This window comes from Leuciscus leuciscus (genome assembly GCF_965113295.1).
Source record: "Leuciscus leuciscus genome assembly, chromosome: 17".
NCBI classification, from domain to species: Eukaryota; Metazoa; Chordata; class Actinopteri; order Cypriniformes; family Leuciscidae; genus Leuciscus; species Leuciscus leuciscus.
In genome coordinates, this window is record NC_138741.1 from 8,621,074 (window position 1) to 8,647,964 (window position 26,891).

General features: G+C 36.6%; 1 protein-coding gene across 2 annotated transcripts; it reads left to right on the top strand.

The window, feature by feature from the left end:
• The first annotated feature begins 2,378 nt into the window (after positions 1–2,378).
• On the top strand, positions 2,379–26,018 carry cUnh14orf180 (chromosome Un C14orf180 homolog). Of its 2 annotated transcripts, XM_082143308.1 has the most exons (10): positions 2,379–2,851; positions 4,730–4,760; positions 10,463–10,549; positions 13,836–13,956; positions 18,939–18,969; positions 19,080–19,188; positions 20,529–20,689; positions 21,984–22,113; positions 23,269–23,295; positions 25,253–26,018. In XM_082143308.1, the coding sequence occupies exons 1-10, from the start codon at positions 2,447–2,449 to the stop codon at positions 25,456–25,458; spliced, it is 1,308 nt and encodes a 435-aa protein (XP_081999434.1). In that variant the 5' UTR covers positions 2,379–2,446; the 3' UTR covers positions 25,459–26,018. The 2 variants fall into 2 exon arrangements, with proteins under 2 accessions (XP_081999434.1, XP_081999435.1); XM_082143309.1 differs by lacking the exon at positions 23,269–23,295.
• Positions 26,019–26,891: the final 873 nt, after the last annotated feature.

Consider the following 26,891-nt stretch of genomic DNA (forward strand, 5'->3'; position numbering starts at 1 on the left):
CTCTGATGACATGTTTACTGGCATGAAGGCGGGACAACCTGTCAATCACATGACATCACACCATCCCACATATCTTCAAAATATATATAATCTCTTTGTATAGTGTTGTGGCAGTTTAATTCACTAAACAATCATCTTTGGCGTAAGAGACAGTCTGGAATCAAATGATCATTAAAAAGTAATTTATTCTTGCAAGAAGGCCCAGTTGCCACACAGAAGTCACAAGTACAGTCTGTGGAACAAGTGCGACCAGGAGAGAGAGGCAGGCCAGTCTTTATACTGTGTTATTGTTATCTTCCAAGGTTCTTTAAACTCCATAGATGGATAAGACACCACCAGTGATCCTATTATACACTGAACTTTAGTTTAGCTTAACTTGCAGCCTGCAAGTCCTAAATTGGACAGCCCTTTGACCTTAGGGGTCAAGGCTTCAGCCTTCAAAGCTCTCCCCCTCTTCCTCCTGCTTCGCAGGCGTTTCACATCAATCATTATATCACATGGTCAACAGCATACATAGAAGTCAATCCTGTGTATGTTAATGAAAATCAAAGTAAGTAATGAAAATCAAAAATCTCCCATTACAATAGAAATTATGTCAGAATTTTCATTTTTGGGTGACCTGTCCCTTTAATTCCAGAGGTGTGGCGATTGCCACGGGTAATCATGGTAAAATACAGAGAGAAACATAAATCAGAGATTGTTCTTTCTTTTTGTTAAATGCCACATGATCCAGGTAGTTAAGTTATCTGGGTGATGTCATTGACTGGGCTTGTTTCTGTTAGATAGAAAGCAATTATGGTTTATGGACACAAGATTAATAATCCGCATTAGTTTTAGAGGACATAATGGCTGAAGCTCAACATTTATAACCAGTCCGTGAGAGAAGAGTAAACATTTAAAGTCACCCCACCCTGCAAATAAATATTAGCTGTCCTTGTTTAGACACTAAAAGGCACCATCACCCATGTAAGATACACAGTACATTGAGCACACTTTATGTCTTATGCCTTTTTATCATGCTAGATTTATTTAATGTTTCTTGGTTTTTCATTTTCAAACACTTTCTATAAAGATTGTATGTATATAAAGTATCTTTATAAACCTTATAATTAGATGTATGCTGTCATAAACAATTTTAACCAAAGATATTATACATTAAACTGTAATGCTATTCATGGTTAGTATATATTTATCCGCATGATTAATCTTTTTTTTTAATGATCTTCTTTTGTGTTTAACAGAAGAAAGAAACTTATACAGGTTTGGAACACCATGATGACAAAATTTTCATTTTTGGGTGAACTATATCCCTTTGATATTTTCCTTCTCTGCCAATGAAAATAGTTCCAAACGAAGCCAAAGCATCAAGTTTTGCATGTTGCCAAAGCCCAGCAGCAAACAGAGATAAGTCAGTCTGGATCCACGTTTGAGTGAAGCGTTCTAATCACTCGACTCCAGCTCCACTACAGCTTTCATTTGCTCAGTTGTGAGAGAAACTCTGAGCCACATGGAGGCCAGAACTGTTGTATAAAACACATTAAAACAAATGATCAACACAAAACTTCATGTGTTACAATACTTTTACTTATACCTTTTTTTTAAAGGAAATTAATACTTTTATTCAGTAATGATGCATTTAATTGATCAAAAGTGACAGACATTTATAATGTCACAAAATATTAATATTTTAAATAAATGTCTTTCTTTTGATGTTTCTATTCATCAAAGTCTTCTAAAAATGCATCATGATTTCCACAAAAATGTTAAGTAGCACAAATGTTAATAAACATTGATAATGATAATGTTTCTTGAGCTTCAAATCAGCATATTAGAAAGATTTCTGAAGGATCATGTAACACTGAAGACTAGAGTAGCCTAATGGATATTATGGGAATAAATTATCTATATATTATATTAATTTAAAATATAGTCAAATAGAGAACTGTTATTTTAAATTGTAACAATATTTTAAAGTATGATTAATCAAATAAATGCAGCCTTGCTGTGTGTGTGTGTGTGTGTGTGTGTGTGTGTGTGTGTGTGTGTGTGTGTGTGTGTGTGTGTGTGTGTGTGTGTGTGTGTGTGTGTGTGTGTGTGTGTGTGTGTGTGTGTGTGTGTGTGTGTGTGTGTTAAATATTAACATCATATCATCCACCTGCTTCTCTGATCTCTAGTCAGTATCAGCACAGGCCAATGGCCATTAAATATGTTCAACCCCTAATATGCGTTGTTCCTGTAGCCAGCTTAATTTTAAGGTTTACTTTTTTTATTTCTTTTTTTTTTTTTTTATCCCATGAACATACAATTGATCTCTCAGAATAACATCTGCAAAGATTCCCTAATAGTGTCACCATAGTGTGAAGAGAACGACTCCATCATCAGAGCTGTTGCTGTACAACAATAGGCCACGAGCAGCGTCACTCAAGCGACAAATCCTCCAGTCCTGATGCAGTGTAGGCGGTGTGTCTCCTCTCCTCCCCCCACGATCCCTCTCTTCCTGCCTCCCACGCACACACGCCTCCTGCCCTTGACTCTTACGGAGAGCAGAGGAGCGATCTGTTCGTGTTTTGAGATTGCAGTGCCCGTCTGTGTTTCTCCATGCTCGTGCTTCAGCTCAGATGGGACACGGAAGTGCAGCGGCTGTCTGGCACATGAACGCGCGCGGCTGGTCTCTCTGGCGGGACATCCCAGGCACGGGATGCTGAACGGGAGCCGTGAGGGTTTGTTTGAACTGGGCAGGCAGCTCCAGCAGGAAGGAGACTCTCAAGCTGCTCTGCACTGCTTTCTGAGCTGCCTGCTGGGACTCACACATGTGCAGAGCTTCCACTCGCTTCCCAACTGCCTGCATCAGGTGAGCCCTGCAGGATGGAGCTCTGTAATGATGCATTGTGGGATATAGAACCCATTCAAATGGGATTCAAATGTAGGAGATGAACATTTACACGCAAATTTGTTGGTAGGCTATATAGCATGCATGAGCAAATAATGCACAGTTGATTGCACATAAAGCTGTAGTTTGCATGCAAAAACATCTCTCATGCATGTAGTTTTATGATTCGATGGCACACTAACCTAAAACTAGCTTTCAGTCAATGCATATTTTAAACTGGCAAATGCATTCTGAAACATTAATGCTGTACACTGACAGCATGAGCCAGGACAGCAAAAATACTCTCTCATATGCAAAGATTGTGTGGTCACATTTGTTTGCTGGTGCACACAGGAGACGTGCTTGACGCTTATAGCAAGGGTTGTTTATCATTGTGTTGCAAGCTATTGCAATAGCTATTCAGTGTCCATCATGTGTTTACATGAAACATCAGGGCAATTTATCAAATAATGTCTGCAGCTTGTATACATATTTCTTTATGTGTTCACTTCCCTTCAGTAATCATGGAATCTGTTCAATGACAGTCCTTCAGATAAAAACACTCATCCCTGGTTTCTCACTTTGGGTTACTCTGTTAAACTCTGTCAAGGGTCCCAAGCAATGTCCAGAATATAAACAGTGGCTCTTACACAAGAGTACTGGAATGTGTGTTATGACATTGGCCAGACGGAGTCGCTTCTGACCTTACGAAAAATACATATTTAGAATTTGCTAATATTTATCACTAACATTAACAATAATATTTCATCTGAGGTATTTTGACATTTTGAAAGTTATAATAACTAGAATGTTAAATTTTGAGTGAACCTGACAATCCATTGTGTATGTCATATTTTAGCCTAAATTCAAAAGGAAGAAAATAAAATTATTGAAAAAAAGAAAACTTTTTTAAAAATTATTTAAATTTTAAGAACATTCATATTTTTTGCATTGTGGCATCATTTTCATGACATTTAAGCACTTATTTAAGCAATTTAAGCTCTTAATCCAGATTACTGCCAAAAAATGCCTTACTGTAATGTGAATATATATATATATATATATATATATATATATATATATATATATATATATATATATATATATATATATATATATATATATATATATGTGTGTGTGTATGTATGTATGTATATATATATATATATTATATATAAAAGATACACACACACACACACACACACATATATATATATAGATCATGACAATTGAAAATAATTTTATAGATAAGAATGGAATACATATTTGTCTTGACGGACTAGATTTGCTGCTGCTGGCTTAAGTGAAGGCTACTTCCAAAAAATGCACATCCATAGAGGGAATAGGATACAAGCTGCTGCAGGGAAAGTAGGAAGAACTAGCAGAACTAGGCAGGTGGTGCTGGGGAAGGTGGAGGGCTAGGGAAATTCCCATTGCACACTGCAGCCAGTTCAGGACAGAAATCAATAGGTTACGTAGATAGAACAAAAGAATGATTGGTCCATGCAGCCGACTTTAAGAGAAGCTATCAGCTGCCCCCAAAAATTATATATATATTTTTTTATTACCGGTATTGCTTCTCCTAAAGCCAGCCACATAGCCAATCAGTCTTTATATACTGTATATTTATTACTGTTTTATATATGTATTTATTTTATATATTTATGTTTATGATGCATTATGGTAATTAGGGATAGAGGGAATATGCTTAATTCTCATGAAAAAAATCTAAATGTGAAATGTTTTCTTTCATTCTAAAATTTGTTTTCTCTCTGGACATGCTTTCTCTCTTTTATTCTGTGAAGCACTAGAAGTTTTGATTTTTTTCAGACAATATTCTCTCTTAATTCCTTCATACAGATTGCTGAACTCTACATTGATGAGAAGAATTGTATCCTTTTTGATAAAGTATCAATCCTCGCTCTACATTGTTTACTGAACATAAAGTATTAAATCCTTTTTATCTGCACAACAAACATACATGTAATGAAACACTGTATGTTCTACCGTATGCTGTAGGCCTATGTGCAAAGCAGTTGTGCGGTTTGGTTAATGCAGGGCCTTTACAACTGTAGCTTCTTCAGTGTGGTCTTTTCCCTAAGAGGATCTGTGGACACTTATCGAATCTCAGCTGAAAGAGCATCACAGCTAATTAACCTGCTTAGACCCAGCATGAGCTCCCCTGTCATTATTCATCCACGGACTGCCATTAACAGCAAGGCTAGTGTTACGTGACATACATTCCCTCTTAAACCCATGGCCTCTCAATTACTAAAGCATAGAGTTTAAACGGCTTCAAGACTGGTAGTTTCAGCTCAAACGGGTCATTTACAAGTCATTAACCAAGATCATTCATAACCTCTTTTCCAATTAAATTCCAATTACATGTGAATTGGTTTTAACATATTTTCTATGATCTTAAGCAGTAAATAGTGGTGGGACTTGGTGAAAAATGTGATCTCTGTGTAATTACACAAAAGAGAAATAATTGTTGTAGATTTTTATCATTTAATTGAATAAGCTATTTAATTACATGCAAAACATTAGTCTGTTCAATCAATGCACAACAAGGGAATTTGGAATAGGTGATTTGAGGAGCTGGGGATGAATTGGGTAACACAGAGATGTTATCTGGAATGTTCTGCCATTCTATTATCCTCATATGGACCAGTGCTCACGCAAAGCCTGTATATCAGTAAAAGGCAGAATGGTGAATTAGGGTGTAAAACACATATACTTGCTTGCAATGACAATTGTTTTTACAAACAGTATTAAGTCTGTTCGACATTATTTTGACAAAACTGCCCACATACATACAGTCCAGCACAGAAAATTGCAAAAGTTTGGTGTCAGTAAGATTTGTTTTTAAAAGAATAAGGATATTAAGCGACAGTGACAGTGTAGACATGTATAATCAGACAAATGATTTATATTTAAAATACATTCAGATTTTTTTCTTTTTTTTTTTTTTTACTTTACTTTTCACCTGAAAAAAATGGATCATGGTTGTAATGGCTGCTGAAAATTTAGGAATAAATTACATTTTAAAATATATTCAAATAGAAAGAAAGTTATTTTAAATTGTAATAATATTTCAAAATGTTACTGTTTTTATTGTATTTAATAAACAAGCTACAGTTAGTCCAAAATGCCGCCGCTAGAGTTCTTACGAGATCAAGAAAATATGATCATATAACACCGATTTTATCATCACTGCATTGGTTACCTATAAAGTTCCGTATTAATTACAAGGTATTGCTACTGACTTATAAAGCCCTAAACGGCTTAGCTCCAGTCTATTTAACGGATCTTCTATCGCCCTATAATCCATCGCGCTCTTTAAGATCACTAAATTCAAGGCTTTTGGTCATACCTAGGATATTCAGAACCACCAAAGGAGGGAGAGCATTTTCACATTTGGCTCCAAAACTCTGGAATAGTCTTCCTGATACTGTTCGTTACTCAGACTCGCTCTCCCAGTTTAAAACTAGATTAAAGTCGCATCTCTTCAGCCAGGCATTCATATAATCTTACAGTTCAAACTACAATCCGGCCTCTAGTTCATAAATGCCAGAGGAGAACTGGCCCCCGACTGAGCCTGGGTTCTCCCAAGGTTTTTTTTTCTCCATTAGGTCACCTGATGGAGTTTTAGGACACCATTAGGTCACTTGATGGAGTTTTTCGGTTCCTTGCCACTGTTGCCTTTGGCTTGCTCAGTTGGGGATATTTTGGGGATATTTAATTTAATTTTATCAATCAATAAATTCCTCTTGAAATAAACTTTGTTGTATTATTTAAATTTAATACTGTGAAGCTGCTTTGATACAATCTGTATTGTGAAAAGCGCTATACAAATAAACTTGACTTGACTTGACTTGACTTAATCAAATAAATGCAGCCTTGGTGAGCCTAAGAGACTAAAACAATTCCCAATCTTACCAATCCCCAACTTTTGTTAGTGTAAAAGGAAAGATTTTATGCCACAAACGTTGCAAACGTAAACAAATATAGTAAATGTTCTTCTTCCAAAGCACTCATTGTAGCAAACAAACGTTTTTCAGACCTCAACCCCACGTGAAAGTTAAAAACATATTATATGACACCATGCTATCATATCTCTTCAATTACATGTATGCCATCTAAGGGCTTGCAGTTCAGGAAGATGAATGGCATAACTTTCATCATGTACTCATTTTCTGACCGGGAGTAGATACAATGGGTGAGATTGACACTCCCAAACCGGCATGATCAACAAGAAAAAGAAATGTAGAAATTGCTTCCACAGTCATGCTGAGATTGCAGGAAATATACATGCCAAGCAGAAGGACAAAGCTAGTATATTTATGTATTGATAAAGTGCTGCGTATTTCCTCTAAAGCACCAGAGCTGGGATAGTAATAAGTAATGCACATATCTGCCATGCCAATGCATCTCTTTGCACTCTTTATTTCTAAAGCTAGCAAACACAACTTATATATAACAAGATATATAACCAGTTTAGATGGAAAGGATCTCAAGCTGACTAGCTGAAGACATTACTCTAGCTATATCCATTAATAGACACAGTATTTCCTTGAAAATAAATTCCAGCGCAGCGCTACAACAACCATAATGAAATGCCCCTTCACAATAGATAATGCTTTACAATGAACTCTGTTAGAGAGCTAAATATGGCAATTTATCTGTTCAATAAAATACTTTACTGACCTGTTGAGTAATAAAAACGGCATCTCCCTGTTGCTTTTACAACATTTCTAATCCCTCATTTCTCGACATCCCCGAAAAGCCAAGTTAATGTTGATTCTTGTTTTATTACGAACTCTGTCGCATTCTCTCCTCTGTTCTGCTGTTTTTAAACAGTTCATTCCCCGGAGGTTGGAGATTTAGCTACTCTGTCAACCTTTCTCTCTCGTTGTGACAACTAACCTCTGCCACTCCCACACTAGACACGACAAAGTACCCGGAGCAACTTTTCTCTATTTATGGATATGAGACTCGCACGGGCGAGTGACGTATGTACGCAATTGACCGTTCACAAAGACCCGCCCCATTTAGTTACTGTTGCTATGTCCGACAAGCCACACCGCTCTCACGCCACATACCATGTTCTCACATAGTGAAAAATACATTGCGGATTCGCGGAGCAAAGAGGACACTGACAACGCGCTGACAGACAGGACAGACCAGGTTACTTTTGATATGAAACAAAGTCTCAACTTTCAAATTTGGTCATTTAGGGCATTGTTTAAATTTGTTTAAATTTAGGGCATTGTTTAAATTTTAAAGAAATTTAAACAATAAATAAATACCGTTTTGTGGCTCTTTAATGTGTTGTGACAGATCGCTATAGAGCCTCTTAAAGCTGCTCGTGAACGATCATCTCTTCCTTCTAGTTCATTCATAGCATCAAATAAACATGAATAAATGGGACAATGGTTGTCTCCCTCAGTTGCAAGGTTGTAGTTTTGGTTTGAACTTTGGGGGGTTGGAGTGTGAACGGGGTCCCAGGGCATGCTCCTTCGTGAGGTTTGTTTATTTATTTTTGCAAAATTTACTTTTTGTGGTATCATCCACACATGCATATCATACAGCTTATAAAATCTCAGAACGCGTGACACATACATTTAATTAATTGCCCTATTCTATACACTGTGTATCGTGTGGATAGTCAGAGTACCTGCAACGTGCTGGTACCAGCCCTCGTCAAAGTGAGTCAGGGTAAGACAAAAACATGTTTGGAAGAAGGATTGATGATGTATTGACGAATTATTATTAATTTTGAACAAAAATAAATGTTATACCTTTACCTAAAACTAAAACCTTTAAAAAAAAAATGTGTGTATAATATTATCTCAGTGATACTAAAATAACACTGACTGACTATATATTGTATACTAAGCAATATTTCTAAAAATATGAAGCATAAAGACACTGGCCTTTAATTAAATGGAGAGGAAGGCAATGCTAAATGAATGACAAAAATTACTACAAAATCCACACAGAATACATTGTTCCTGGTCTCACCTCCACAGCTATTTCAACGGTTAGCATCACATTCACCACAAATAGATTTATCACTTTCAAACTGATCCCCATGTGGTTAGTCAGCAAATTCAGATGTTCCTCAGCCAGCTGGGATCTAAAAATATGTCCAGGACACCTGGGAATATGCTGCCCATTCTTGGAAAAGATCATTTTAAGAGGGACAGCATACCTAGCACTGCTTATAATGAGACACACACATTGTGATCAGTAAATGAAAAAAACTTCTAATTTTTCTAAGTTTATTGCTAGACCATGTAAACTTTAAAGGTTTTGGATTGGTCAAATGTTTAAATGTTTTTGAAAGAAGTCTCTTATGCTCACAAATCATGCATTTATTTGATCTAGTAAAACAGTAATATTGTGAAATATTATTACAATTTAAAATAAGTGTTCTATTTAACATTTATTTATGTGATGGCAAATCTAATATGCTGATTTGGTGCTTAGAAAACATTTCTTTTTATCAAGTCAAGTCACCTTTATTTATATAGCACTTTATAAAAAATAGATGTTTCAAAGCATCTTTACAATGAAAATAATTCAATGATTTGAATGGAGTTCATTTCGGCTGTACAGCAGCTCTAAATGAAAATAGTGTCATTGTTCAGCTGAAGTCAGTTCAGTGTTGATTCAGTTCCGTTATAAAGATTATCTATAAAGCAGTTCTGCAGAAAAACAGTGATGTCATCATCAAGCACAGTTCAGTTCTCATCCAATAGAGTAATAATCCAATAGAGTAATAATATTGTTGAATATTAAGTGAAGTAATATTAATATTTTTATGATCAAAGAAAACAGTTGAGCTGCTTAATATATTTGTGGAAACTGTGATATACAGATATATACTGTATATATATATATATATATATATATATCTCCTTGCTGAAAAATATAAATTTCTTTAAAAAAATCGTACTAACCTTTTGAATGATAGTGTATATACAGTACTTGTTTTACTTTTTTTGACGTTTGTTTAATATAATTAACACTGTAGCTAAAGCAAACTTTCACAATTCTAACAAGAGTTCCAGCTGTACTCTATGATATCAAATAGAAACATCAGCAAATCACTGCACATACAAATAAGAAATACTGCCAATATCTAGGTCAATCACGGCTATTTTAAGAACATTTTCCTTTCTGGCTGTATTTTTGTAATGACACTTAAGGGCAAATATGTTCTTCTTACACAGAGATAGTAATGGCATGCCTTTGAAAACATTGAACAAACTCTTTAGTGACTATTTATAGAACTGCTGCAAGCTTTGTGTCTTTCTCTAGAGCTAAAATGAGAAGGTGACACAAACACTAACCAATCAAAATATCAAACAGGCCTAGAGCTAGAATAGGGATTGTATGTTTGACTGTTTTTCTGTTTAGGCAATACATCAACTTTTCAGTGAACACCGGTGTTCTGTATTGTCTTTGGTGATGCTAGCAGCTGAACAAATCAGGATTTCACTGAGCTGGAGTAATTGGGCGGGTGTGTGTGATCAAATCTATTTCATGGTGACAAGCATGTCTAATCCTTGACCCGTATAAAATCAGATGGGAAAGCTCTGCAGTTCATTCAGGCGGAGAAGATGTTTTACGAAGTGGCATTGATCGAGCTCACCTCGCTGCAGGCCAGCACAGGCAGGTCCACTTTTTATGGCTTTACATAAATATATTTGTATGATGCTGTTGAGTGGACATGTGTCTGCTTGATCAGTATATTCGCAATAGACATTATCATCATAGCTGTGTTCAGGTCAGCAGCATGATTGTGAGAGTGTGCACTACTTTTTTTTACAACTGTTCAACAAACAAACTTTGTGTATTTTTGCCCCATCAACAAAAATAGTTCCAAACAAAGTCAAAGCATGAATCTGTTTATGAACTAATTGGTTCAGTGAATTATTTAATAGCTTACTTACAAAGATATTATGTGCATTCCGATCGACCGCAAGTGCCCTGTGAAGTACACTTCAATGGGTATTGTGCCATCGTAAGTGAAATTCCAGTTCAAAGGGAACATACACTCTTAAAATGAAAGGTTCCATAAGGGAATTTTCAGACTGAATGCTATAGAAGAACCATTTTTGGTTCATTTTTTAAAACTTTTTCCACTGTAAAGAACCTTCTGGGAAATGCAAAGGTTCTATGGATGTTAAAAGTTCTTCATGGAACCATCAATAACCTTTATTTTTAAGAGTGTAACATGCTCATTTCAAAGGGCACTGCAGACGGCATATAATGGCAATGCCATTATTATTGAGTTTAATTTGTCAGGTTTGGTTTTTACACATTTGTTCACCGGTAAAAAGTGCACAAGATGTGACAGTTACAATATAGTGATAATTATTAATCTAGTGATCATTATTAAAGGTTATATAAGATAAGAAGACACATCTTATATAACCAAATTACATTTTTCATATTTTGCTTGTTTCATTCCTGAATGAATCAGTATTTTGACTAAATTATTCATTAGCTATAAATTTACATACACCCAAATAATAGGATTGATGGCTCAAGCTGTCAGGGTGTGTGCAGGCAGAAGGCTCCAATACAAAGTGTTTACTTACAAATATAACTTCAGCAATACAAACAGGCAGGATACACACACTTGTAACGAGGTTACATAGACGAGAATGGACCAAGACTGACTGAACAGGGAACTAAATACAGACACTGATGAACACAAACCAGGTGACACAGATGAAAATGATTGACAATACACAGGTGATGATAATGGACTCAGGATGGTAGCTATGGCAACGGATAAGTGGCGGGAAAACAACATGTGACTAATAAGACTAAACAGGAACACAACTGTTACACAAGCGGACTGAAAAGCCTTAATTTTACACCTCAATCGATTCGATTGAGCTTGATCTGAATTATATTTTGTTCGCAATAGCCGTAATGCACATGTAAGTGAATATGTGAATCAGAGTGCAACGTTTAGGGTTGTTATAAACTGAATCTGGAATCGGACTGGGTTCATTCATTTTGACGAAAACTAGTGTGTGCAAACATACCTATTTACCACCTATGTACATTCAATAAATTTCAGAAAATAATCATTTCTATCCTTTTCAAATCTTCTTCTGGCAAACATTGCCATAAATTTGCCACAGATTAGTCACAAATCTACAGCAAATAAATCGCAAGGGTTCAAGTCTGCTTCCACAAAACACTGAAAATTGACCCAACAACCAAACCTGTCCCCAAGGTCCTGTCAGAGAGCAGTAATATATTTAACAGAGGAGGTTCATCTTTATTTGCCGTGAGATGAACCAGTATTTATGGATGAAGGAGACCCATTGATCTCCTCCCATGGTGGACGTCTGCCTTTCCTCTGGCTCTCTGCTTGCTGCTGAGACAGCATAGAGTTCAAGCATGGGCAGAGAGTACAGGAGCCTTGAGAGATTTATGACCACGCTATACATTACCTCATTAAAGAGCTGTTGAGTACCATGGAGACGCTGCCTGAGTCAGCACTTTGTGTGATTTCTACCCTCTGGCCTTACTCAGTTCCCATCATGCAGTCTGGACACCAAAAGATTTCTATGTATAGCGATATTGTGTCTGCAACATTTAATAGGTGTATTGATCCAGTAAAATTAGGTTTGAATACAGAAGTGCATTTCTTAGGGGATGTTCACTTTTGCACTCCACTGCGGTGGTTTTTCATTGTTTTATATGTAAACGTGCTAGATAGATGTGTTTGACCGCCATTGCGCTCGCATCTCATGCCTTTTGCAGTGTCGTAGACATGAAGCCCAAAAAATACTTAATGTTTTACGCGTACACTAGGGTATCCGTACTCCATGGATTTCACTTAAGTCTAAAGCGCAACTTATGCGAGTAATGCAACGTACTTCTGATATTTACGCTACGCCATGACGAACTACATTACTTCCGACGTCACAAGTTGCGTAAGTTGCGCTTTAGGCGCAAGTAGACTGCGTATGGCCGGAAGCTAAAATTTTACTTTGTAACGTGTTAAAAATGTATATTTTTCTTACACGAACACATCGCTTCGCTTCAGAAGGCCTTTATTAACCCCCCGGAGCAGTGTGGAGCACTTTTATGATGGATAGATGCACTTTAATGGTCTTCAAAATAGAAACAACCATTCAGTGCCATAAAGCTTGGAAGAGCCAGGACAATTTTTAATATAACTCTGATTGTGTTCGACTGAAAGAAGAATGTCATATACACCTAGGATGGCTTGAGGGTGAGTAAATCATGGGCTAATTTTCATTTTTGAGTGAACTATCCCTTTAAACTGTCAGCTTGAGATTTGAAGGAAGGAAGTTTTTAAAGACACTCTGTTGCTGTTTCTTATTGATTTACACACTTGTGCCTTCAAACTGTTGTATGAAAGCAATATCACACGAGTAGGAGTGTGATATGGCTCTGTATCAGCGCGTCTGTGATCGCCTCCTGGACTCGGCCTGTGGCCTTGTGTCTATGGCCCAATCACAGCCGTGCTGAGATAGAGCCATATCACACTCCTACTCGTGTGATATTGCTCATGTATTGCCAGAACATTAAGCTTACAATCAGGTCTTCATTTCAATATTGATACTCAGGCAGAAAATATAATTTAGTAATCTTCTTGGAATTGCCAGTTCTAGTTGGTCTTTCTAAGCTTCTGTTTTTCATATGTTTCATTCCTTGTAAGAGCATTTGAATCTGTGGGTGTGGTGGCAGTGATCGGCCGTCTCTCTCTCTCTCTCTCTCTCTCTCTCTCTCTCTCTCTCTCTCTCTCTCTCTCTCACCCTCCCTCTCACCCTCCCTCCCTCTCTCCCTCCCTCCCTCTCTGTCTTTTTCAGTCTTGTCACTGTCTTGTTGTCTCTGTACATGCGAGTGTCTCTGTGAGTGTTTTTGCATTGTCTGTGAGGTTTCTGACAGGCTTTGTTTGAATCAGGGTCTCAGGAAGACGGGACATTGGGAAGCTCAGGATGTCTGTCTCAAGAGGAGTTATCAGAACAGGCTTCTCAGGCCCGGGATCTTGAGAGACTGGCTCAGCTCTGCATCATGAGCAAGAGGTAGGACAGTGAACTGAAAATGATACTGCATACATTCAGCATGATAGATTTTTTTTTACCAGTCTAAGTTTTACATTAAATTCCATGCCAAATACAAGTCAATGTGTATTGATAGAGGGCATTTAATGAGCACTAATGGTCTTGATACATGATTTAGGAAGATGCATTCAATCATTCTTACATAATTTGGCCCAGTTATACACAAGGTCATTTTATTTGTGCTATTTGTCCACACTACGTGCTTTGTTTATGTCTCATCCAAAAAATACTTGACTGCTGCTCTAGTAACTTTTCCTTGTAATATAAACAAATATGAAGAGTGAACTGTTTCATATGGTAACATTCAGCTTAAATGGTTTTATTAAAGAGGAAATGTAAATTATTTAAAATATAAAAAATGATGGTCAGCATTTATACCTGATTTATAACTGCATGTTTTACAGTCTTCTGATTTGGTGCATATTCTGGGAGTGCAGTTAATATTCTGGGATGTACACAAGTTTTTATTTATGTTGCATTAGGAATCCCTTACTATATTGGCTCAAGTGTGCGCTCGTACGGAGAGAGGAAGAGAAAGGTGACTTGTGTTATGTGAGTCTCAAGGTTTCAGATGTTACTAGGACACTCTGAGAGAGGTGTCCGCTTTCCTCCAGGGGCTTAAAATGATGAGGCGGTCTTTTGTAAGCCACTACCACATACACTTGAGGACATTTATGACCACCAGTTGGCCATTGTTGGGGACTGAAAGCATTTAACCTGATTGTCCCAGGGAAGGAGACAGGTAGGTTGTTGATGCCACAGGAGAGAGAATGGCATTAAACTTGAATGAGAACGAGATTGTTTTATTGCTGCTCCAATAAGATAATGTTTCACAGGACAAAGAAATGTGGGGGTATCCACACCATTTGTATGTAATGCCTTAAACACTTTGGCTCAGGTAACTCTTGAAACCTGAACAGGATAGATCTTCAAGATCTGTTGGTAAACTAGGACAGCAGTCATGGTTGAAGTTGTTGCTATTTCAGCTTAAAAAAAATCCCTGAACAAATGTGACCTCGTTATTTCTCCTTTTAATAATATCAGTTTAAGGGTCAATGTCAAGACACTCATTTTTGACCTTATCATTTATTTTAAAACATCATATATTTCATACAAACACACAATTACTTAACAATGGCTGCGTCCGAAAGCTTTGGCAGCTGACTTGTCTTATCAGCCAATGACTTCACAGGCAGCGTTTGCGCACAAAGTATAACGATTTAATGATCTACAGCAAAATAGATAATAAAGAAATAAAACTAATTTATAGAATGAAATTCAGAATGAACAGAAAAAACGAAGTAGTTTGGCTTAATATAATATTTCTTCGAATATTTTTTTGGAAAGTCATGTGGTGCAACATGCACAAAAACATAATGATAACAACAGACAAGGCAAGTTCAAGTTGTAAATTGTCATGTGGTGTGTGAAAATAAATTGTGTATATATATATAAGAAAATCGTATATAAAATGTTATACATATATATATATATATATATATATATATACGATTTTCTTCCTTTTCTTAACCATGGACAGTGGACATTCTTGTATTATTGACCCTCAAATCAATGTTTCATGTCCATTTACTTATTTGACACCCCACTGATACCCCAAACATGTGCTTGTATTACTTTTTCAGGTAACAAATAAGTTTTCTTGAATGTCTGATAGTTTTGACACAAAATGTAGCTCAAGCCTTATTGAGTGAATAGGAAGTGGTTCTGCCTCTTGAATCTTTCAGTGTTGGGGCAGGAAGTGCTCTTGTAGCTGAGAGCTTTGCCATGTTGTGTCCGATCAAATGTCCTTTGAGGACAATCCAAAACAGTGCAAACCAACACCTAGTCATTATTAATTAAGCAGGACCATAATAACCACACTGACTTATGTATTGGGTTTTAAAAACATTCTGTACTTAAAAGTGAGAAGTACGGAAGAGTATTAAAAAAATTTAACATTCATGTGAAGGATTCAATATTGAATTCCTGACCTATATGCAAAAAAGCTAATTAAAGTCATTTTACAAAACAATAGTGCTGCAATATGGACTGCGTAGTGCTTAATGACCACATGGAACAAAGTTCCATGTGAAATCCCTCGGGACATTCTCATTACACACCTTGAGGGCAAAGCATCGCCTATCCAAACAGCACCATTCTTCACACACATGCCAAGAGTTCCATTTAAAAAGAATAGAGTGCCATATCTCTGGCACGGGCCGCACATTTCCACTACCTCCTTTAGGAATCATAGCACACGTGTGCCCAGATTTGTTGTGACGGGTGCTGTAATAGATCCGCATGCCTCACCGAGCCTGACTGAGGTGGGCTATTGCTGTGGTATTCTGAAACGGTCTGTATCTGTGCTTAAATTAAGCAAATGTGCCAGGCCTGTGGGATCAAATAGAGCTTTATGCCTATGTGCTCTACTTTATTTCTTTTTAACAACCGCTTTCCAATAGTATATGTAAATATAGACAGAACAGAATCTATATGTATAAAATATGGTATATATACTGTATGAGTCACAGAGGATTTAGATAAAGGATGCACATTGTAATCATTGGTGCCATCATAGTTCATCATGCATGTCTTTGTCATTTAAAACTCTTCTGTATTTGCTTTTTACATAGCCTAAGGCTCCTGTAACAAATGTTCAAGTGTACCAAACCTTATGAATCATCTTTACCATCAGAATAGCGTACTGCCGCATTACTCATGCTATTTATACAGGATGTACTGTGCACGATATGTGACTTTTCTGGATGCATAACTCTCTGGGGAAAAAAAGTACACTTTATACTTTTAAAAAGTGTATTTATACAGGAATAAAGCATTAAAAGTGCAACTTTAATGAAAATGTATTATAGTTTAAACTTAGCTTAAGTTTAAAGTGCTTTTTGACACACTTAAAATATATTTACATGTAATATTGTAATTTAATAATACACAACAGTTACTACAATTATTACCAAGTACTTGTTCTATGTTAGTCAACACATCAAAAAGAAGTGTACTTCTTTAAAGCATAAATAAATCTAATCAAAAAATCTCAATTTAAAATGTACTATAAAGTGAAAACTTTAATTTGACAATTACAAAGTGCATGTTTTAAAAGTGTACTTAAGTGTGTTAAGAAACATAAAAGTGTGCTCTGTCTACACTTAAGTGGCTTTTTATTTGAAGTATATTACTATTATATTATTTGCCATACTAATATAAATGTGTGTGTATGTATGCGTATATATATATATATATATATATATATATATATATATATATATATATATGAGATTTGAAGTACACTACAAGTCCACATTCTTTACAATTAAGTGCACTTCTTTTCACAATGGTAGTGCGCTACATTAGCCAAATTGTAAAGTATAGAACCAGGGTGCATCCCACAATGCAATGTACACAACAACTTGACCTTTCAATTAATTTTTTTTAGAACAGTAGGCAGTATTTAATGTATACTGCACTGTAAGCAGTGTGCTATTCCATGAGGTGACAATGTTCTCTGTCAAGAGTTTCTCCAGTGTCAAGAGAGTAGTTATAGAAGGTTTTATAGAGGGCGAGAGATCCAGTGAGTGTCAAGTGTTTGCCTGACAGTCTCCCTCCATTCACACTCTCCTTTATGATTATGAATATACTGATAAGCAAATAAACTTGATACCAAGTCGATAGTTATGTCCTAACGTGCTTTACTGTACTGACTCATGTACAGCAAGTATTATGGGTTTTGCTTGATCTCCTCTGATGTATTCCATTCCATGCTCAAAACATATCAATATTACTGATCCATCTTGTATAATATGTTGAAATATGTGATATTATACTGGACCTTCTCTGTAAATACGGTGTTACTCTCTCCCTCTTTATGGCTGAGGTAATAGAAAAGGGTCAACCGAGTCCCCAAGGTGTAATCAAATATATAGATTTGCTGATCGATAATATACAACATGTGCATGCATCTCTCTCACACGTGCAGTGAATAGGCAGACACGTGTTTGGTGATGTTTAGACTGCATGTTTCCATACTATTTACAGTATAGTATTTTTATGCAGTATGTACTGTACACTGCAGTGTTGGGGGTAACACATTACTTTACAGTAATCAGGTAATGCTTACTTTTTCTTAACGCAAGTTATTTGTTTTCCCATTTTTATTATCTGGCAGCTCTCCTGTCCCCATGTTGAGAGACATCAAGTGCAGAGGCGTTGTGTGCGCTGCTGTGTAAACATGATGGAAGTTAGACTAAATGTGAGCGTTTGTACAAAAACAGATTCAGTATTCCTCAAAATAAATAAAAACAGTGAAATGCAAACTCATATTATAACGCAAACCTGCAATAATAAAATGTTAAATAAGGTAAATATACTTTATGTATTTAATCTAACTTTTTTAACCACTGTCTTTGCTGCTGACCTCTGATGATCCAGTTCAACCATACCAAAGCAAAATCACATTGTGTTTAATTTTTTTCTTTGTTTTTATTGCTATAGTAAAAGCGTTGAACTTTATTCTCATGTGTCCTATTCTTCTTTAATCCAGAATGACAGCACAGCTGAAAAGTTTGAGCTGCATCCTCCATAAAAAGCATCTAAGTAACGCAATTAATATTTTTTTTTTGGGAGTAACACACTATTGTAATGCCTTACTTTTCAAAGTAACTTTCCCCAACACTGGTACACTGTACATTTTGTATGCATGGACACCCTGAAAAGAATACTGTATCTCACAATGCAATGCATTTAACCATTCTTTTCTAATGTGAAAAAAAGTACTAGAAATAACATCAGTTGTAATTCTCCTTTTTTTTTAAATAGCATTTTTCTTGAATTTGATTTCAATAACTATTTTACACACAAACACATACACACTCACACACACATTTTGGACCATAATTTCTAACGTTTTTGTCACTCTTCATTGTTTTCAGACCCCATCTTGCTTTAGAATACAGTGGCAAGGTACGTACATTGTGTTTAAGTATACATGCAAAATGACAGAAGGCTTTTAAAGAGGAGAAATCTTAGGAAATGTTGAAGTAATTGTAATTTCTCCATCTTTTTCCATTTAGGCCACAAAAATCCACCAGCGGGCTTTTGGTAATGACCACCCCATCACAGCCCGGAGTCTGGAGCTGCTAGCCACTGTCTATGCTGAGATTGGCAAAACAGAATATACAAGTAACTTAACTATTTTTATTTTAAGTCCTCTTGATTCCACATGAAGTTATGTCTTCAGTTTCCATTCAGCCATGCCACTAAAACATTGTCAACATTACATAAATAATTAGAAAGTTAATTGTCCTTACAAAAATGTACCATGATATGCATACACTGGGAAAAAATGCTCTAGAAACAATGTTTACTCAGAAATTGATAGTAAATTTTACAAACAATTACAAAAGAATCTGCAAGCAACACATTGAATAAAATGTGAAATTATAGTAGAAAACTGGTATGTAGGGCAGGACTTGATTTAGTCCATGGGGAATTGATTGTATGGTTGTGGTTTGCTATTGGTGGATCTCATGTGAGTGACAGGTTGTCCCGCCCTCACATCAGTAAACACATCATCAGAGAAGAGAAGAGATGAGCTGCAACATGGAGGGTTAGTTAGTTTGATTAAAGATGAGGGCACATGAATTAAAATAAAATAAAATATTCCATATAAAACAAGATTTGTCCATTTTGAGTTCATGGTGACTTTCAAATGAAAGTTTTCTGTATTTTAGTTTGATTTGTCTTTATCGTTTTTAATAATTACAATGGCAACTTACCTGGATACCTGGATTCAATTTGTATAAACCTTCAATTAATCACATCTGCTTTGCAATTTTGGTCCATTACATTCCTGTACATTCTAGTCCCATACAAGCCAGCAATCTTTCATATTCTAAGCAAAGTGTTCTGATTGTCATATCACAATATCCCTTTCAATGAAATCTCTTTTAAGAACTTTATGCATTTAAGGCCATTTACTATTTCCACTCAGTGAGGAAGCAAGCAAATTGCACTGCATCTAAGTCTACTGTACATACTGTGCGATAAAAAAACTGCGGAGGTAAATCAATCGAATGAGTAAACATGTATTCCAAGCCTGCACTTTCTGTCAGTGGCTGATGGCGTTGTAGATCTCTGGCTGAAAAGCTGGGTCATGTCTTTGACAGTTTGAGGCCAGGGCATTTTTGTAAGCAGAAATGCTTTGCTAGTTTTCTGGAGGGACGTGTCGTTCTGTGTCCCATTGCCTTTTTCCTGGACGATGAAAAATGTATTGTATAGGGCAGCAATGTGTCACGTACGTCAAACTCAGCTGCCAAGTCAGCTTTTTGATAGAAAATGCTTTCCCCACAACATATCACCTGCGTGGCACTATGTCATAGTTTCAATGCTAAATTATTCTCTTCTAAACTAATTTCATCATGCAGACTGTAGAAACAAATGTGTGTTGCTTATTTTGCTGATTAAATGCCAAATATGTTGTTTTGCAGTTTGTAAAGTGCTCTTTGTGTTGATTTTTACAGATTCATTGGGAGAGTGTGTGTCAACTCTTTCCAAGAGGTTCTCAGCCAGCGAGTCATTTAGCGACGCTCTGAGTGGCATTTCTCATAGCCATAAGGACAGACACTCTGAGTTACGACACAGAAAACAGCCATATATACAACAGGAAACTCCTAAAACTAAGGTAATCCAATGGTCATTGACAAGTGTCCATGATAAACAAACTGATCATTAAAAATTATTAATTAATTTGTCTTCTTCATTCCTCTTCTTCTTCATTATGGTATCAGAACTGTTTTAACAATTTTTACTTTATGCCAAATGAAAAGGTGTATTCAATTTTTATAATAGATTCATCACATTATTGATCCATATCTAGGGTTGGATATCAAGAACAAATTCCAAATTTCCAAGAACAGTGGACTTGGCACGCGCATTTCTATTACGTTTATTGATTCCTGTGTGTGCCTTTTAATGTGCTTTTAAACCATTCAAGCGCAAGAAGATGCGAAGGAGATTCATCACTGGCACGCTGTTTTTTATGCTGCACACGCATACACAGCTCACACACACAAAAAAAACTATCTGTAAAATGAGATGCTAGTAAAACTTTTGCGGTAATTCTATATCATAGCAAGCAAAGCTGAAAAAAAGCTGCACTGCACAAACGCTCTCAAGTGTTTTCGCCTAGCGCTTTGGTGGACACACGACCATAGTGCATTATACTGAATTGAGCACTCTTTCACGTCTTATGCTTGAACGAACCAATACACATAACATTTTGACAAAATATTCTCGTAAACATAGTCAGTTTTATCTGAAAGTAAACAGTTGAGAATGAAAACACGTGTACCAGTATATTGGATCCGTACATTAGGTCTTAAAGTGACAGCAGGCTACAGAAAATCACTCACTAATCCTGACTAAATAACTTTTGTAACTTTAAAAGGCTTAATCTATTTTTTTGAAGTATTATTTTGCAGTGTTATTTTACATTTGATTTCAATTTCTGAACTTTGTTCAGTTGTATTTATTTGTGCTTTTGTCAGTTGTTTTTGTTGTGGTATTTTTGTTAAAACCATAGGCAAAAGTTCTGTAGGCTGCTGATTTTTGTTCATGGTATTCAGCTGCAGCATAATCTTTTGCAAAAAGACAAAGAATAATTTTTTGACCTTATTGGAATCTAAACTGGGAACCAGAATCGCTAAAATTCATACGATACCCAATTATACCCACATCGCAGCTTAATGTGTTAAATTTAATTTACTCACATGATATAGCAAATGTTTTTGGACCAACATCCTTTCTTGTGTCAATCACATTAGACTACTTTGTGCTTTTAAAATGTCATGATGTCATACTGCAAAGAATCTTGTCACATGGAAAGTGTGTTAAATGTCAAAAGGTCTTGGAAACGACTTAATATTATGTTTATCGAACATTCTAGAAGTCAATAGTTTTGTCTTTTCTGATTTCAGGTCATAAATGAAAAACTGCCCACCTCTATCCTGAAAAGGTCCAACGTGAGCAATGTAGAGTCCGACTCTTCGCGCAGGAGAAAAAACGAGAGGCGGGTTCGCTTCAGAGAGCCGGAGATCACTGTTCATGGTAAGAGAGTTCAAATAAACCTGCTCTGGCAGTCCCTAAAATCTCCAGAGTCTTTTTCAACTGTTCTTTTAGTCAAATAAAAGTAGGTTAGTAAAAGATTTTTCTTACTTAGAGCTGAGGTAAATTAATTTCCTCATTCTGAAAAAAAAGATAAGAAGGGATGCACAAACATGCCCAAGTGAATTACTTTCTAATTTGCATGCAAATTAGGCAGTGTGCGTCTGTGCCAACAAGTCTGTTATGTTAATGAAACAAAGAATTTAATTTAAAGAATTACGCTTTAGTGCAGTTTGTCTGTCTCTCAAGAGCTCTAGTCTTGTCGAAAGGCCTTGTTGAAAAATTAAGGCAATGTGCTTCCTGTTGTTCATATGCTAGAGTCAAGTCAAGTCACCTTTATTTATATAGCGCTTTATTATACAATACAGATTGTTTCAAAGCATCTTTACTGTGATAACAGGAAAATGATTAAATTAATTAAACAGAGTTCATTTTGGCTCTACGAAAATAGTGTCATTGTTCAGCTTAAGTCAGTTCAGTGTTGATTCAGTACCGTTGTAAAGATAATCAATTATTACATTAGTTCATTTAATCTATTTTCATCTAAAGCAGTTTTGCAGAAAACAGTGATGTCATCATCCAGCTCAGTTCAGTTCTCATCCAATAGTGTCGGTGCAGTCAGATCAATAATATTGTTGAATATTAAGTATCCCCAACTAAGCAAGCTAGAGGTGACAGTGGCAAGGAACCCAAACTCCATCAGGTGACAGAATAGAGAGAAAAACCTTGGGAGAAATCAGGCTCAGTCGAGGTGCCAGTTCTCCTGATTAGGATTCAGGCTGCATCACAAGTCAGAAATCAACAAGTAGAATTAAGGTGCAGTCACATTACCAAAATTTCACGAGCAAATATCCAATGTCTATTGTCAATAGTGTAGCAATGTATGAAGCACAGCTCATACAGACATCACTATCAAAACAAGCAAGTTGGTCAAAGCAGCAAATTTCAAGTTACTATTGAAATGACTTGAATTCGTCCGCAGAACAATGGTAAATGTGACCGCACCTTTAGTTATATGAATGTTTATGAGCTTTACAAAGACCTTGACTAACTTGAACTCAAACCTAAAACTTATTACTTTTTATGTTGGCTTTCCAGACATTCCGTACTATGACTGTTTAGGAGGTAAGAATACTAGATAAGAAATGTGTTGAACAGTGTCGTAGATCTCAAAAATGCATGAAAACGTGCATGACATTTTCTTGCATGCAATCTGGGACTCAGAACAGCCTGAAAGTTTATTAGTAACTCTTAAGAATTCACATGAACTGTACTACAATTTGTTTGCCTTTGCCAAAAATGTGACATTTGTGCATGTAAAACCCAAAGAAAGAGACCTTTTTCTTAATTTTCTTTGGTTAAAAGAGTGCTGTTACCAAGTGAATAATGCTGCCCACATGCTTTCAGAAAATTCCTACTTCCCAATTCTGAAATCATAATTATGTGTTACTAATCATGGAGGACACTAGGTTCATTCTTCAGTTCATTTCTTGGAAAAATCGTATTAAAGCCAAAATATAATTAAGATATTTTGTCAATATCCAGCATTTTTTTTAATAAAATGTAGTGCCTCATTCACAGACAACCATACAAACATTACCTGCGCTATACATTCACAGTCAGCTTGCTGAAGATTCTGGAATTTCAGTCAAATAAGTGATGTTTTCGTAGTGTATTGATTACAATAGTAATCAAATGGTTATTTATAAACGTAAATATACACTGATAAGGCACAACATTAAAAACACCTGCCTAATATTGTGTAGGTCCCCCTCGTGATGCCAAAACGGCTCCGTCCCAGATACCAAAACAGGTATCTGGCACCAAGACATTGGCAGCAAGTCCTGCAAGTTGTGAGGTTGGGCCTCCATGGATCAGATTTGTTGGTCCAGCACATCCCATAGATGCTCAATCGGATCGCGATCTGGGGAATTTGGAGGCAAAAGAAACACCTTGAACTATTTGTCATGTTATTTAAACCATTCCTGAACAATATTTTCAGTGTGGTGTAACCGGTCCTACTAGACCCGCACCGAGCGGGATTCGAACGGGCGTCTCTGGCTTCTGGAGATCAGTGGAGTGAGGTTTACTCTCACAGCTCTTTACTATCTGGCCTCCGTGACACTCACCCACCTAAACCTCACTCCCATCCGGGTCACGGCACCAAATGTAACCCCTCCAGTTATACTCGTCCCGCTCTGAGCGGGACTAGAACCGGCGTCTCCAGCATGGACGCTAAAGACCGCAGTCTCTTCCGTTACTGTAGTAGGGTGTATTATCCTGCTGAAAGAGGGCCTGGAAGAGGCCAGTGCCATCAGGGAACACCATTGTCATGAAGGGGTGGTCTGCAACAATCTTTAGGTAAGTGGTATGTGTCAAAGTCACATCCACTTGAAGGTTTCACAGCAGAACGTTGTCCAGAACATAACACTGCCTCTGCCAGCCAAAGATCAAAATGATCTTGTATTTCTTAGTTGTGTATACAACTTGAGAGGTTGTTCACGTCTAATTTCTTACTAAAAAACTTGTATTTACGAATCAGAGATGAAGCAGGAAATAAGCAGCATGTAATTTCAGTGTTGTCTTGTTTACAAATAGTTTTTCCTTTGAGTTTTCGGCGTACAGACCACACTATTGTCAAAACAATCCCCATTCACACGGATCCGTGAAAACGGATAAAAACCCCTGTATTCTGCTGCCAGGCCATTAGATCAAACGCTATAGACTGAACAAGTGATACACATGTTCATGACATCATCGTCTTCAGAGATTCGCGTTTTTGTTTTTTACACGGAGACCATTTGAAACCTGTTTTCAAAATGTTGCATTTTCAGGCCCCCAAAACGCCATTGTCGTGTAAACAAATGGCCAAAGCGCATGAAAAGTTTTACGTTTTTAATTGAAAACAGTGTCGCCCCTTAAGAAACGTTAGCAAAATAGCCTCTAAGACAAGCTAAAGGCTAACTACCTAAAAAAAAAAAAAAAAGTTTACAGCACCTTTAAAGAATGACTGTTTTAAGCAGTTGCGCAGCCAACAAATTTAGCATTTCACACCAAATCTTTTTGGATTTTTCTGCTCCAGTGTACGACACCCCCCAGAGCCATTTGCACCTGGCCTTGCTCACCTGCCTGTTCCTGCTGCTGTCTGCGCTGGGTGTAGCACTGTACTGCACGGACCGCCGAAGACCCCAGCGTGCCTGCGAGGAGCTGCAGACGGCACTGGCTGTGTACCTGCTTCAATTCAAACAGATTGTTTGGGCCTGCTGGATCTGGCTGACCATGCAATGACCATAACCGACCACAGAGGGCAGCAACGAGCAGAAAAAACCCCACGAAAGGTCAGAATGGTTTTAAAGGACTGTGGAGGAAATAAAAAGGTCCTTGTTTTTTTATTGCTTTATTTTCACTGTTATATATTCAGACTGGTCACCAGTTAAAGTTTTTGAGGATGTTCAACATCCGCCTCTTTTATTTTGTAGTTGATTGAAGGCCACGCCATTAAGTGATGGTGTGCTTTTTTGCCCTTTATGGTGGCATATCCATTGCCACAACCTCATTATACTGAGTCGTATATAATCAGAAATCTGTATATGTAGCTATTTGTCCTTGTATAACTTTTCTGGCCGATTATATTTTAAAGCATCTGTTAGTCCTTTTCCAAATAATACTTGTGGAGCAATAGTAATTAAACCCTTTATCAATCAGAATTATACAGGACTGTCAAAACATAACACGAATGAATGAATTCCGTCTATAACACTTAGAGCCCGACTGATATATTGGTACTGTAGGTCAATATTATCATGCGAGATATACTGAGAACCTGTATTGGACTTTAATAAGCAATATTGAAAAGAACGACATGTAACGATGAGTAGGCCAACATGCATAATGCCATGTTTACCGTCACAAATAGTTCTATTTTAACCCTTAAATGCATGAATGTTTCACCAATCTTTATTACCGGGTCTTTAGCAACCTAAAACTATATCTTACACGGATAGATCTCCAACTGCTGCAATCGCATAAAACTCTCCTGATAATTCCCAAATAATAAAGAAATTCTTATTTCATTATTTTTTGGAACTTTGAAGGGTTCAACTTGAGCAGATGCATTTTACCATCATCACTGTTATCGTCAGAGCTCATTTCCCGAGTACATTCAGCATCTGTCTTTTTCACGAACATATTCTCAAAACTATCATTTTCAACGTCTTCAAAATCAATATTTTGATTGCTGACAGCTTCTTCCACCATCAAGTGAGACTAATATTTGATTGCGTTCAGTACTTGCTGCTCTACAGTAAATCGCTGAGCCATATCAAGTTTTGCTGATGACACTTGTATATTCTTTTGTTTTATGCCTGTGGTAATTACGAGTGAAACATCACAACATCGTTGCGTATCAGACATTGTCCCCTTGAGGAATAAAAATGAAATGCACTTATTGAGTCATAAGAGATTTAATTATTGTTGCGCAGAAAAAAAATTCTACCCTATAACACTAAACACTATTACATACCTCGGGTCACTAGCGACCCTATAAACTTTTTACAAAAAATGAATTAGAAAACAGACATTCTTTTATAATGTTTATTCTTGTTATATTGTTTGAGGAACTCTCTAAGAATGTTCATGTCTACCTTTAAAAAATGAATGAGGAGTAGGGTAGTGAATGATGTCCTGGGTCGACAAAGACCCGAGGTGTGTTTAAGGGTTAA